The sequence below is a fragment of the Lithobates pipiens genome, unplaced genomic scaffold, assembly GCF_037356315.1.
Source record: "Lithobates pipiens isolate NorthernLeopardFrog02 unplaced genomic scaffold, aLitPip1_a1.2 Scaffold_28, whole genome shotgun sequence".
NCBI classification, from domain to species: Eukaryota; Metazoa; Chordata; class Amphibia; order Anura; family Ranidae; genus Lithobates; species Lithobates pipiens.
This window is the reverse complement of record NW_027507789.1, coordinates 187,288,315-187,301,780: the sequence shown is the minus strand read 5'-3', so window position 1 is coordinate 187,301,780 and position 13,466 is coordinate 187,288,315. Positions and strand designations below refer to the sequence as shown.

At 40.7% G+C, this 13,466-nt stretch overlaps 1 protein-coding gene across 1 annotated transcript in view; it reads left to right on the top strand.

The window, feature by feature from the left end:
• The window catches only part of MRC2 (mannose receptor C-type 2), a 119,067-nt gene that overhangs the window by 92,188 nt on the left and 13,413 nt on the right, over nucleotides 1–13,466 (top strand). The window contains exons 22-27 of the mRNA XM_077460139.1: nucleotides 2,724–2,881; nucleotides 3,005–3,110; nucleotides 3,323–3,561; nucleotides 6,958–7,126; nucleotides 10,715–10,864; nucleotides 12,606–12,725. Of these exons, the coding sequence (XP_077316265.1) occupies nucleotides 2,724–2,881; nucleotides 3,005–3,110; nucleotides 3,323–3,561; nucleotides 6,958–7,126; nucleotides 10,715–10,864; nucleotides 12,606–12,725 (942 nt within the window). The remainder of the gene's footprint in view (nucleotides 1–2,723; nucleotides 2,882–3,004; nucleotides 3,111–3,322; nucleotides 3,562–6,957; nucleotides 7,127–10,714; nucleotides 10,865–12,605; nucleotides 12,726–13,466) is intronic.

Below are 13,466 nucleotides of genomic sequence, written 5' to 3'. Positions count from 1 at the left end.
ACCGCAGGAAAAGAGGGGGGGACGAGAGAGCCCCCTCTCCTGAGCCGTACCAGGCCACATGCCCTCAACATGGGGAGGATGCCCGGTGGTTGTGGGGGTCTGCGGGCGGGGGGCTTATCGGAATCTGGAAGCCTTCTTTAACAAAGGGGACACCCAGATCCTGCCCCCCCGTGTGAATTGGTACCCTACCATTTCACAAAAAGAAAGTGTAAAAATGTTAAAAAACCCCACGAGAGATGGCTTGGGACAAGAACTTCATTTAAAATAAAAAAGAGATTCAAGCAATGTAATCCAATAAATCCATGCTCCTACTCCAGCGATGTGATCCAATTCTCGATCTCCAGCGACTCCAGCGAGGGACACGTATAGGATCCTGCCTCCATCGGAGGCACCCAGCCAATGACGCAGCGCTAGCTTGACAGGTCTTATGTAGCTGAGGGCGGGGCCACCCGTCACGTGACCCCATCCCCTTCTGACAAGGGGAAACACTGGGGTTTCCTAGTGACGTGTACGGGTGACCCCACCCCCTCTGATGCAATGGGAATCCTGCGTTGCATCAGAGGGGGCAGGTCACCCGTTCACGTCGCTGGGAATCCCTGTGTTTCCGCTTGTCAGAGCGGGATGGGGTCACGTGATGAGTGGCCCCGCCCTCAGCTACATAAGACCTGTCTGGGTGCCTCCGATGGGGGCAGGATCCTGTGCGTGTTCCTTGCTGGAGTCGCTGGAGATCATCCATCGCTGGAGATCGATAATTATATTACATCGCTGGAGTAGGAGCATGGATTTATTGGATTACATCGCTGGAATCTTTTTTATTTTTTATTTTTTTATTTTTAATAAAGGACTTGTCCCAAGCCATCTCTTGTGTGTTTTTTTAATATTCTGACACTTTTTTTTGTGAAATGGTAGGGGTACAATGTACCTCTTACCAATTCACATGGGGTGGGGGTGGAATTCTGGGGGTCCCCTTGTTAAAGGCAGCTTCCAGATTCCGATAAGTGATTACATTTTGGCGCAGAGTTCCCCTTAATATCCATACCAGACCCGAAGGGCCTAGTAATGGAATTTTGGGGGACCCCCACACATTTTTTTTTTTTTAATTTTCAGTCACTTTCAATGACTTTTATGTGTATTGTCGGGACCGACAATTCATTAATAGCCGGGCACTAGCGCTAGTACTTTTAAATGACTTTTTTTTCCTTTAGAAATTAAATGTTTCTCTCGGACTGTTATAAACACAGGAAATATGCGCCACTTTACAGGTATACTATAAACACCCCTCAGGTATGAAATTTAAAGTAATATTTCACTTTTATTGTTTCACTTTAAGCATTATTAAAATCACTGCTCACGAAAAAATGGCTGTTGGGGACCCGGGTCCCGGAACACTTTTTACGACAATAACTTGCATATTAACCTTAAAAATTAGTACTTTAGATTTCTCCCATAGATTTTTAAAGGGTGTTCTGCGGCTTTTCGAAATTTGCTGCGAACACCCCAAATTGTTCATGTTCTACTCAAACAGCCCATCCCTAGTAATGAGATGCTGGCAAGTAACATCCACAAGAGCTATCTGTAAAAACTGTATGGCCATTTTATAAAGGTTAAATCAGTCCTCTCCTTATATCTTATATGGAAAAATAAAAATGTTGTTGTTTAGCCATCGAGGTAGTAAAATATCATATTTTGTTATTTACCAGAAGACTACCAGAGTCTTGAAAGCAAAAAACTGAATGGAAATACAGATATAAAGGATAGAGAGAAGCCACTTTAAACTGTACAGAACCATTAATGCATAGGCCTTATGGGCCTAGGAACGGCTTTGAGCCTCTGCAGTACATGAATATTTGCTGTTCTAGTTGAGACAGCACAAATGTTGACAAAAAATGGATTGGATTGTGATGTCACTGTTGTTGGTAATGCAATGGTAATGCATTTAGGCATGACATGGTACTACGGTTGACTTTTACTAAATCTCATCACCAAAAAGCCTATGGGTCTAAAGCCAGGCATACATGGATTCCATTTTGGCCAGTTCAGAAGGGATCGGCTGAATTTCAATACATGTATGGGCAGGCCGGTTGTACACAAGTTGATCTATCAATCTTATTTCCTGTTGGAAAGTTTTCTCTTGATAGCACCACTGGCTATAGCCAGCAATGCTGATCAATGTACTCCGATAACGAGGAAGCCTCCCTACTGTCAGAATACAATAGTTCAGCAGGAGGGATTCCCCCAGCCACATCATGTGTGTGGGTGGGCAAATCAAGTAATTTTCTTTTGTTGAACCCACTGGTTGTATGGCCAGCCTAAAGACCATACACACGGCAGAATGTTGGGAGACATTTGCCGGTACAAAAAAAAACAGCCGACATTCAGCTTGCGTGTATGTCGGTCTATCTGACAGGCTACTGTTGGATGTGCATGCTGGAAAACCAGCATCCCACTGACTCCCAATCAGTGCTCTCCACCAATGGCATAGAGCGCTAATCTGAGTGTTCTGGTGGGGGGTGGGTGGTGTCCCCCTGTCAGAACATAACAGCTCAATGGGGGAGATCGCTTGACTAGATGTTATTTTTTTTTTCATGCAACCCTTGGGGTTGCACGAAAATAAACTGTAGTGTGTACCAGGCTTAACTGTTGGCTTCCATCCAATGGGTAAATATTACTTTTTAGCCTAAATGTTACTTTTTAGTCTTGTCTTTCTACTTCCCTTTCTTCAGCTTTTATTACATCCATACTTCCCAACATCACCTCTGACCTCTGGATTGGTCTGAACAATAGACAGCAGAGATTCCAATGGGAAGAGGGTCAGCCTTTGGCATATGTGAATTGGGCACCAGGGGCACCATCCAGAGAGAGCTCTTCCAATGGCAAGATGGTGAGCCAATTTACATTAATCAGTTCTAGAACTTTTCTAGATAACAATCTTTATGATAATTATATAGAACAGAATATAACATTCTCAAAAAAAAAAAAAAAACATTTTTTATGATATCTGCAGGTTAGTTGTGCTGCGATCTGGCATGGACCTCAACCACAGTTCACCGGGCGATGGGATGACAAACTATGTACAGAAAAGCATGGATACATCTGCCAGATCAGCAAAGGTGCGCTGTGAGTGTGCGACCACATTTCTAGTCTAGATTGCTAATATGACAAAACAAAGAAAATCTGAAAACTGAAGGACACTAAAACAGCCAATCAGAATTAATCTATTAAAATTGTTGCTTGCTATGTAATTTCATTACCATTGCTTAGCATTTCTTGTTGAAGTAAGTCTCTGTGTTTATATTGTTTTTATAAAATCTTTTCTCGGCAGTGCCCTCTTTGAGTCCAGCATCCGAGCCTTTTCCTTTTCCACCTAGCAGCAAACTTCAGTACAGGAACAGCTCCTACCTCATTCTGCAAAAACCAATGACTTGGACTGAAGCTCGCCTGCTGTGCGAAACTCGCAATGCCACCTTAACGACCATCTCAGACCCCTACCAACAGGCGTATCTGACCCTTGCAGTAACTGGGCAGAAGACCTCTCTTTGGATTGGCCTGTCGAATGAAGAGGTGCCATACTTTGTGTTTTCTGTTAAAGTATTCAATGTGAATTGCTACTTTAAACATATCAAGTTATTTTGATAATTGGTATGATTTAATGGGCCTAAAAAATGTTCTTAATGTCCTTTCATTCTCCCAGTGCTGTGAATATGATATGAATATGATAAAGAAGGCAAAATGCACAAATGTGTACATTTGGATGAGACAAAACTTGCCTTTTAGCAGCAAATAAACCTGTCCTTAGCGGTAATTTCCTTGGATGACCCAAATTTACCCCAAACTTCCCTCTCATTCATGGATCATGTTCCAGGATTTGTTTTTTCTTTTACCTTGTGTCTGTAGTAAGAAACTGCTATTGTTACTCATCACCAACTGTGTATAAGTCTTGCAGGGGCAGCTCCTGGAAGAGGGGATCAGCAGGGTGCTCTACAGGAGTTCCTATTGATGTACAGTATGCACATCCCACAGGACTACATGTCCCAAACGCCCTTCCTCTGCACACAGTGGGAGTCAAGGCAGCAGTGTTGTATAACCAAACACCAAATTATATATATATATATATATATATATATATATATATATATATATATATATATATATTATAAAATAAATATATATAGGTCAAGTTAAAGCAGAGGTCCGCCCACTGCTGCAAAAATCAAAAGCCAGCAGCTACAAATAAACATGTGCACACTGAAATATTTTGTTTGGGAATTTTGTTTTCGTACAAAAAATAAATTTATTTAGTTACTCCCGAAATTCATTTTTATTTATTTTGTTTAGTTAAAAAATGCATTCATCTGAAAACCCAAAATAATTAAGGTCGAATCTGTCATTGAAGGCTTATGGCATCTGTCGAATGTTCTAAGAAGAATCGACGGAGCAGCTAAACTGTACGACGCTGCAATCATACATTTCTGGTCGAATGTTCCGCCTACAAGCTATAGTAGAATTCTAATGTTGTATGACACTAGTAATAATTATATTTATTAATTATTATTACTAGTCAACCAACATTAGAATTCTTCTATAGCCTATGGGTGGAGCATTTGACCATGAATGTCCACTCGCGGTGACTGCTTCGTCAAATCTTCATATCAAATCTTTTCTCTCTATTTTGAATAATCTTGGACTAATAGAGTTAGGTTAGGCACATTCAACCTTTTTCTATTGTCTCTATAATGTCAAATCTTTTCTCTTTATGTAGAATAATCTTGAACTAATAGAGTTAAGGTTAGGCACATTTGACCACAGGTTCGATGGACACAGATTGCTATTGTCAGTGTCATGTCGAATCTCCTATCTATATCGAACTGTTGTCACAACGAAAATGAAAGTAAAGCATTTGTTTATGTCAGATCTTTCGGTTTTCGGATTCTGCATGTTCGTTATCGTTTGTTGCACATGTCTAGCTACAAATATTGCAGCTGCTGGCTTTTAATAATGGGGCACTTACCTGTCCTGGAGTCCAGTGATGTCGGCACCGCAGCTGATGTTTCCATCAGCTGTTGGGTGCTGCCACCTCCATTGCGAGTAAGGGAACCCAGCAGTGTAGCCTTGCGGCTTAATGCTGGGAACCCTACTGCGCATGTGCGAGGCCCCATTCCTCTCTCCTATTGGCCCACTGGCCGGGGAAGGAGGAGGGAAGAGGAAGAAGCCCAAGCTGTTATGCAGATATCTGCGGCTGAGGCTCCCGGAAGTGGGGACAGGATAGCTGCAAAAGACAGGTATCCTGTCCCCCCTCCCCGAAAGGTGCAAATGTGACCAGAGGGGGGAGGAGTACAATGAGCAGACGCTACACTGGGTGGAACTCCCAAACAAGCCACCTAAAACTGTGATACCAGTTAGACAGATAGCATGCAAAAAAATATTAGTGCTAGTTCCAATAATAGTGTTATCAAATATCAAATATATTAACTAAAACAATATAAATACATAAAAATCTAAGTGAAAATAAATGTAAAAAAATGTATTGTAAAAAGTGTCCATAAGGAAAGTCTTAGCGATGAAAGAGCCTTCACTGATAAGCGATCCAGTATCTGAAATGTTCACAAATTCCTTCCAATTCCTTCCAATCCAATGCAGAGAAGATCCACCACCATGTGAGATAGTCAAATGTGCCTCTTACCAGATTAGTTGGACAATTAGATTATAAATGGTCATAAATGCTCAATATATCAGAGTCACGGTCGAATTCCAACATCGAGGTCACCAGTGAAAAACAAACTCCCCGACTTGTATTTGTGATAAAATATGGCAATTTGTGTGAGTATTGCAGAGATGTACTTTTTTTTGCCCACACACATACACTCTAAACTTTAGGCTAAGCTTGCAGTGTACAAAACACTAACAATATGTATCTGCACAAATTTTTTTGTCTTTCATTTCTAATGACTACCTCCAATTTTAAACTTGAAGCTCTGTCATACCCATCCTCCATCACTCAGGGCAATGTTCTTTGCCTATCTAATCCATATAGAGGTTCACATGGCAAGGAATACCAGCGCTTTAGTCAAAATGCTCCTACTCCAATAGTAGGAGGGTATGCTCTGATCTGTACCCTATTCTTTCTAAAAATGCAAAAAAAAATGTTCATACTCCAAAGTCAAATACCCCACAATAATATGGGGGGGCTTGGTGTTCCAGCATACATGTTTTTGTATGTTTCATTTTTGAGCAGCTGGCTGAAAATCTTCACAAAGGAATATATACTAGAAAGCAAAACAAATGTTATGTACATCATAAAGTATCAGTAGTTGGAGAGACACGTGACAAGTTACCAAGAAAATACCAACTTGTGTCTCGGCTGATAGGCCTAAATAGTAGTAAATTCCCAAGAGATCTTTAAAAACACATCCCAAGTTTGGGTGTACCACACTCAACATCAGTACTGCTGGACATTGGGAGTCCACAAGGTGCAGAGTAATGAGAAGAATCATAATAACGATAGAAAAATGAAAGTCCCTACTTTATTAAAATCAATAAAACTCGGTGCCTTTCAGAGCAATGCATGCTTGAAAATTTTGAGTTTTAGTGTTTTTAATAAGTTTGGGACTTTTGTTTATCTATTATTGTAATTAACCTCCTTACTCAGCACCTGGACTCCCAATACCTAGCAGCGCTGATGTTGAGTGCGGTACACACAGCCTTGGGATGTGTTTGTAAAGCTCTTTTGGGAATATACTATGGGTTATTTTAAGCCTATCAGCTGGGACACATGTTGGTGTTTTCTTGGCCACTCATCAAGGTGAGCTGCATACATTGATTTCAAATTACCTTGCCCATCTGCTAATACTCTTAGATGAGCTCTGCTTCTGTTTTCTAAAATGTGCATAGTGAAAATCCTAAACATCCCAATTTAGAAAATACTGCCATTTATATTGGAATATTTGCCTTACTTTGTAGGGTGGGCGATCCTACTCTTGGCTAACAGACGATGGGACTTCATATATCAACTGGAGGGATGGAGAGCCACAACGCCTGAGTGGCTGTGTATACATGGATGCCCAGGGAACATGGAACACAGAAAACTGTGATAGTAAACTACCTGGTGCAATTTGCAGCTACAACACTCGTGAGCATTTTATTTTTTCATTTTTCCATTCTTATTATATGTCTTCATAGTTGTTCTCCACTCCCTCTTTTACAAAAGGGTTTATTGTCTTTATAAAATACACAACAGATGGGATAACAATGTTCTCCACTTTCTCAATGGATGTCTAATGCCTCGTACACACGATCGGAAATTCCGCCAGCAAAAGTCTGATGTGAGCTTTAGGTCGGAAATTCCGACCGCGTGTATGCTCCATCTGACTTTTGCTGGCAGAATTCTAGCCAGCAAAAGATTAAGAGCAGGTTCTCAATTTTTTGGACCGAAAAAGGTCAGAACGGAAATTCCGATCGTCTGTACCAATTCCGGCGCACAAAAGTCCTACGCATGCTCGGAAACAATGAACTTAATTTTTTCGGCTTGTCATAGTGTTGTACATCACCACGTTCTTGACGGTCGAAAAGGTCAGAGAATTTTTGTGTGACCGTGTGTATGCAAGCCAAGCTTGAATCGAATTCCGTCGGAAAAACCATCCTATTTTTTTCCGACTGAAAATCCGCTCGTGTGTACGGGGCATTACAGTGCCCGAAAACATGTTAGACTGAGAGTACTGTGTATTTATTTTCTAAATTGGGTGTAGATGTACATTAAGATTTATAATTTGTTCCACATCACAATATATATTGTACATGTGCTACTTTAATAGTTCATCCGGTGTGCTGGAGAAGGATTTTTCTTCATAATATCTCACAATTATGTTTTTTTGCTCACCATGACATGTCCAACAGGGCTGAAGGAAAAAAAATTAACAGATTTCTCCATCTACATAAAAGAGGTCGATGAAGGAATCCCTCAAACTGGAATATTGTATTTTGACAGTGGGACTCACCGCTGTCAGAATACACAAATCTGTGATTGCAGCCATTGATCGACAAATTATTTCCAGCATGTCCCTTGGACAGAAGTTGATCAACTTCTGTCAAGGTTTAAGCCACATGCTTATTGAAATTTGTCCAATTGCTGCCGAACCAGATGAATTTCTATCAGCCTATAGCCATTTTAAGCCCTGCCCCACTTCACTCAGTTTATGAATATATCTTTTAACGCAAACTTTGCCCATACTATAAAATATAGCAGGCTATCTTAGACAGGCTTTTCTCACTTTCCCCATGCTCCCTGTCTCCATGATTCACAGTCAGAGTTCCTGAACATCCCTATACTAGTTTCGACTTTCTGAAAGTCAAAACCTGCACCAGACTCTGCTTGCCTCTCTTTTCTCACAAGTGACAGCATCGGGACTGGCAATTGGCTGCTCAAGCACTCCAAACTACATTATTGGGAGGCAAGAGGTGTCATATATTACTCCATAAAGGCAATCGCTGGGTATTTCATGGCAGTGAGTGAGGGCAAGGAAGGTGGGTAGAGCTAATCGACAAACATTCTCTAGCATGTCCTCTCGACAGAAGTCAATCAAAGCATAATGACCACACCTTGCTGAACCGGCCACATTTAGATTGGTGTATGGCCAGCTTTAAACTACTGTATCTACTTGCAGAAAAAGGCTGTTCAGTGATATTTTACACACTCAAAGAAAATACGATTTTTTTGAAGTCTCAAATCTTATCAAAAATCTCGGATGGTTGTTAGGGGAGGTGCCGCCATAGATGCCTATTTAGTTCTGTGATTAACTATGGCAGCACCTCCCTGAACATGCAATGCATCTCAGCAGTGCTGAGATATAAAGGCTGAGACTTCAAACAACCTTCAGCTCTCTTTTAGAAGTTAATGAGATGAGGGTAGTAAATCTCTGAACAGCCTCTCCCTTGGAAAGAGTGGAAGAGCTCTTTAAGTGGAAAGAGCTTAACGCATTAAGAACCTCTATGATTGGAAATCCTTTTTAAGACCCAAAATGGATTTTAAAAAAATGGAAATATTTGGTAAGGTGTCTACAGACATTGGAAAAATGCTTGCAGGTCTGTAAGCATTTTCCAATACCCCATGACCAGCACAGAAGACAAAATATGTTGTCTCACATTAGTCAGGAATCAATACATAGGTAAGAAAAGTAAGATGTATGGTGAAAGAAAAAGAAAAGAGTTACTTTAAATAAACAAAATGGTCTTAAAATCCAAGTTAAGAGCGCCAGACCCCTTTATCAAACATATTAAAGGGACACTCCAGTCACATTTGAAAATTAAGCCTTAAAATCCATACAAACACAGCCTACCTTACTTAGTATTCATTTTTATTCAGACATTGCACATGTTTACCAGTCTTCCCCCATCCCTTTTATCGGTAATCTGATGATCTGAGAACTCCTAGTGATAATGCAGGAGAAATATTCTGAAAAACATCCACTACAGCTAAGAAGTTTCTCACAAGTACCTACTATGGAAGACTGATTGTAATTGGTGATGCATGAAGAACAAATATTAAGTTACACAGGGCAGGCTTTAGGATGTACAGTTCCAGGGTTTCTTTAGGGTTCATTCTCACCAGTCCCACTGGGCTGCATTGGGTTGTAATGTCGAGTGCTGTTCCAAAACAAATTCAAATCAAAAAGCTTTTCTTGGTATAGAATCTGTTTACACTAACATGTACATTGGTCTGCGTTGTGATAAAAGTATGCAAGGATCATTTTATTGTTGTACGTCGCAATATACCGTACTTCATTGCATAGAATTATTGTAGAAGATAAAAAAAAGAAGTAAAAAATCAAACACTGCAATGCGTTATTACAATGCATTGCAGCGAATGTTCACACACGTTATGTGTTAGCCCTTGTACACACGGTCGGAAAATCCGATGGCAAATGTCCGATCGGACTGTGTTGTCGGATAATCCGACAGTGTGTGGGCTTCATCGGACTGTTTCCGTCAGAATATCCGACGGACAAAGTTGGAGAGCTTGGCTATAAAATTTTCCGACAACATGATCCAATCGGACCTCGTCCGATGGTTTGTAGAGAATTCTGATCGGACAAAGTACCACGCATGCTCAGATCAAATTACGAGACCAAAGCTATTGGCTACTAGCCTGAATGTAGTCACGTATTAACGAATCAACGTCATCACGTTCTGAACGATCGGATTTTCCGACAACTTTGTCCTACCGTGTGTATGCAACACCAGTTTCTGACAAATTCCGTCTCAAAAAATCCGGCAGATTTTGTTGTCGGAATGTCCGACCATGTGTACAAGGGCTTATGCTTTACTGTGTGTTGTGAACCAGCTCAAAAAGTGCTTTCTAAAGTAGAACTGCAGTTAATTCAAAGAGATTACAGAAAATGTACTAATTTTAAAACAGGTACAGTGTTTTCTGGATAGCATAAATATCTTACTGTTTGTTTTTTCACGGCATGCAATTTGCTGCCTAACACAAAGCACGGCTAAATAGGCACCCACTACCGTGGAAGCTTCCATGTAACCATTTCTTAGTTGATCATTAAGGTTTCATTGACACGTTTAGATTTAAGAATGCATTGGTTAAAAATAGGCATTTTTAAAACTGGACTCCAGACAGATAAATACGCAAATAAATGCAGCTCTATGCAACAACGTACCCGTATGTCCCAATGCCGTAACATGTCCCCTCTTCTCTTCTCCCAAACAGAATCGACCAAAACTCATAAGTGGAGTTTTAACAGCAGCTGTCCGAATTCAATAGGTGATTCCTCTTGGATACCATTCCGTGACTACTGCTACTCCTTCCATATGGAGGTCAACATTAGCCAGAAGGACGCTGCCAAAACATGCCAGAAAGGTAATCACTGATAGCAAAATCTGAAGCTTAGCTCAAAGTTTTTGACCCATTTACTAATAAACCTTAAAGAGAACCTGTAGTTGAAACATCCCAAACTCACAGCACCGCTGTGGCTCCAGACCTGCTCCTCCTTTTTGTCTACAGACAGACAGGGTACCAGCTCAAAGCATTAAAGAGAATAGATGATGAGTATCTTCTCATCCAGGTACTTTTATTAAGTTAGCAATGATATAGCTGTATCGATAATGTCTGCACCAACAGACCACCGCCTTTTAACACATTTGACTATGAATGGCTTGATCATAAGGATAATGAATCTTGTGATCAAGCCATTCGTAGTGAAACATATTAAGGAGGTGTGGTCTCTGGATGAAGAAATTATGGATACAGCTATATTGTTGATGGCAGAATAAAAGTACCATGATGAACAGATACCAGCGTGCAACTCTCATTCAGCTATTCTCTTTAAAGAGACCCTTTTTTTAATCAATTGCAATATGCCTTTGAACTTGCTTTACAGGTAGACCAGGAATAATTGATTTTCAAGCTCCGCCACAATTCCGCTTCCCTCCTTGCATGTCATGCCCTCTTCCCTACTGGGATCATCTATTACAGTCTATGCTGGCCTTTCCCCTTACCGCCATTCATAAACATTTATGTAACTGCTGTGGGTGAAACAAAGAGGAATACTATAGAATGTCATTTGAATGAGTGCTCTGAATCTTCTGGGGATGCTAACATCACATTCAAGATGGCAGCACCCAGCAGCAGACTCAAGCCGTTTGGATGTCTACAAAAGGTTTTAACATATAAATACAATTTCTAAAATACATTAAATGCAAATATAAGCTCATGTTGTACACAGGTTGTTTGTAGCATGTCCAGCCTCATGATTGTGTACACAGAGAAAACTGGCAGTTGGCAATTTATAAATAAGGGCCGGTTCACAGTGCGGGCGATGCGAGGCGACACGACTTGCCTCGCCGCAATCTGACAAGTCGCCCCCGTTCTGTACAATGGAACCGTTCTGAGAGGAGCGACTCGAGTCGCTCCGACTCAGAAAAAAGGTTCCTGTACTACTTCTGGGCGACCTCGGGGCGACTTGCATTGACTTCTATACAGAAGTCATTTGCAAATCGCCGCTGAGGTCACGGCAGGTCGCGGCGAGGCAAGTCGGTGTCGCCTCGCATCGCCCGCAGTGTGAACTGGCCCTAACACTTGCTCATATGCTACAGATAGAGACAAAAGTAACATATTGTTTCTTTTATATCATTCTGTTCATTCCTCTGCAGATCAAAGGAATGAACTTTGATCTGCAGATGTCAGGTAAAGAAACCTGACAAGTCAAAAAAGTTTTCCGATCAGCAGAAGTTCAATTTCTGGGTGGAAATCCGCTTTAATTCACATAATTTTGTTCTGGGAGGGGGAAGTTCCCATCCTTCTGCAGGCACACAGCACTGTAAACTGTATGTACCTGCCCAACAAGTGCAACTGTTAGTGCAGTAAATAGCTTGTCTAGGTCAGCTTGCCAAAGCAAACTATAAAGGGACATTAAATGTGGAGCTAGGTTCAACTTTGCACACTCCCAAAATAAGCTATAGTGATGCCAATCCATTCATAAGAAAAATATTTTAAGCTCCGAAATGTAAAATTAGCCCACACAATTGATTATCTTGTGCACTTTCAAACAAAATTGTAAATAAAATAGTACAATATTTTCCTTTTAATTACTGTGTTTTAGATGGTGGTGATGTTCTAACCATTGTAGATGAGACAGAAAACCTTTTTGTCTGGGAACACCTGCAGACATATGAAAGCCAAACAAAAGGAGCCTGGCTTGGCATGTCCTTTAGTATCAAAGGTAAGATATTTTTGTTTGAAGTAAGTGATAAAAGGTAGTCATCATTAATTACCATTTTTTAACCATGTATATTTAACCACTTCAGACCCCCGGACGATTTTACCCCCTTCCTTACCAGAGCACTTTTTGCGATTCGGCACAGCGTCGATTTAAATGACAATTGCACGGTCGTGCGACGTTGTACCCAAACAAAATTGACGTAATTTTTTCCCCACAAATAGAGCTTTCTTTTGGTGGTATTTGATCGCCTCTGCGGCTTTTATTTTTTGCGCTATAAACAAAAGAATAGCGACAATTTAGAAAAAAACAATATCCCATTTAAAAAAATAAAAATAAAAATTTCCCTCAGTTTAGGCCGATACATATTCCCCTACATATTTTTGGTAAAAAAATCGCAATAAGCGTATATAGATTGGTTTGCGCAAAAGTTATAGCGTCTACAAAATAGGGGATATATTTATGGCATTTTTATTATTATTTTTTTACTAGTAATGGCGGCGATCTACGAATTTTTTCGTGACTGCGACATTGTGACGGACATATCGGACACTTTAGACACATTTTTGGGACCATTCGCATTTACACAGCGATCGGTGCTAAAAAATTGCACTGATTACTGTGTAAATGTGACTGACAGGGAAGGGGTTAACACCAGGGGGCGCTGCAGGGGTTAATATGTTCCCTATGGAAGTGATTCTAACTGGGGGGAGGGGACTCACAAGGGGACGAGACCAATCGGTG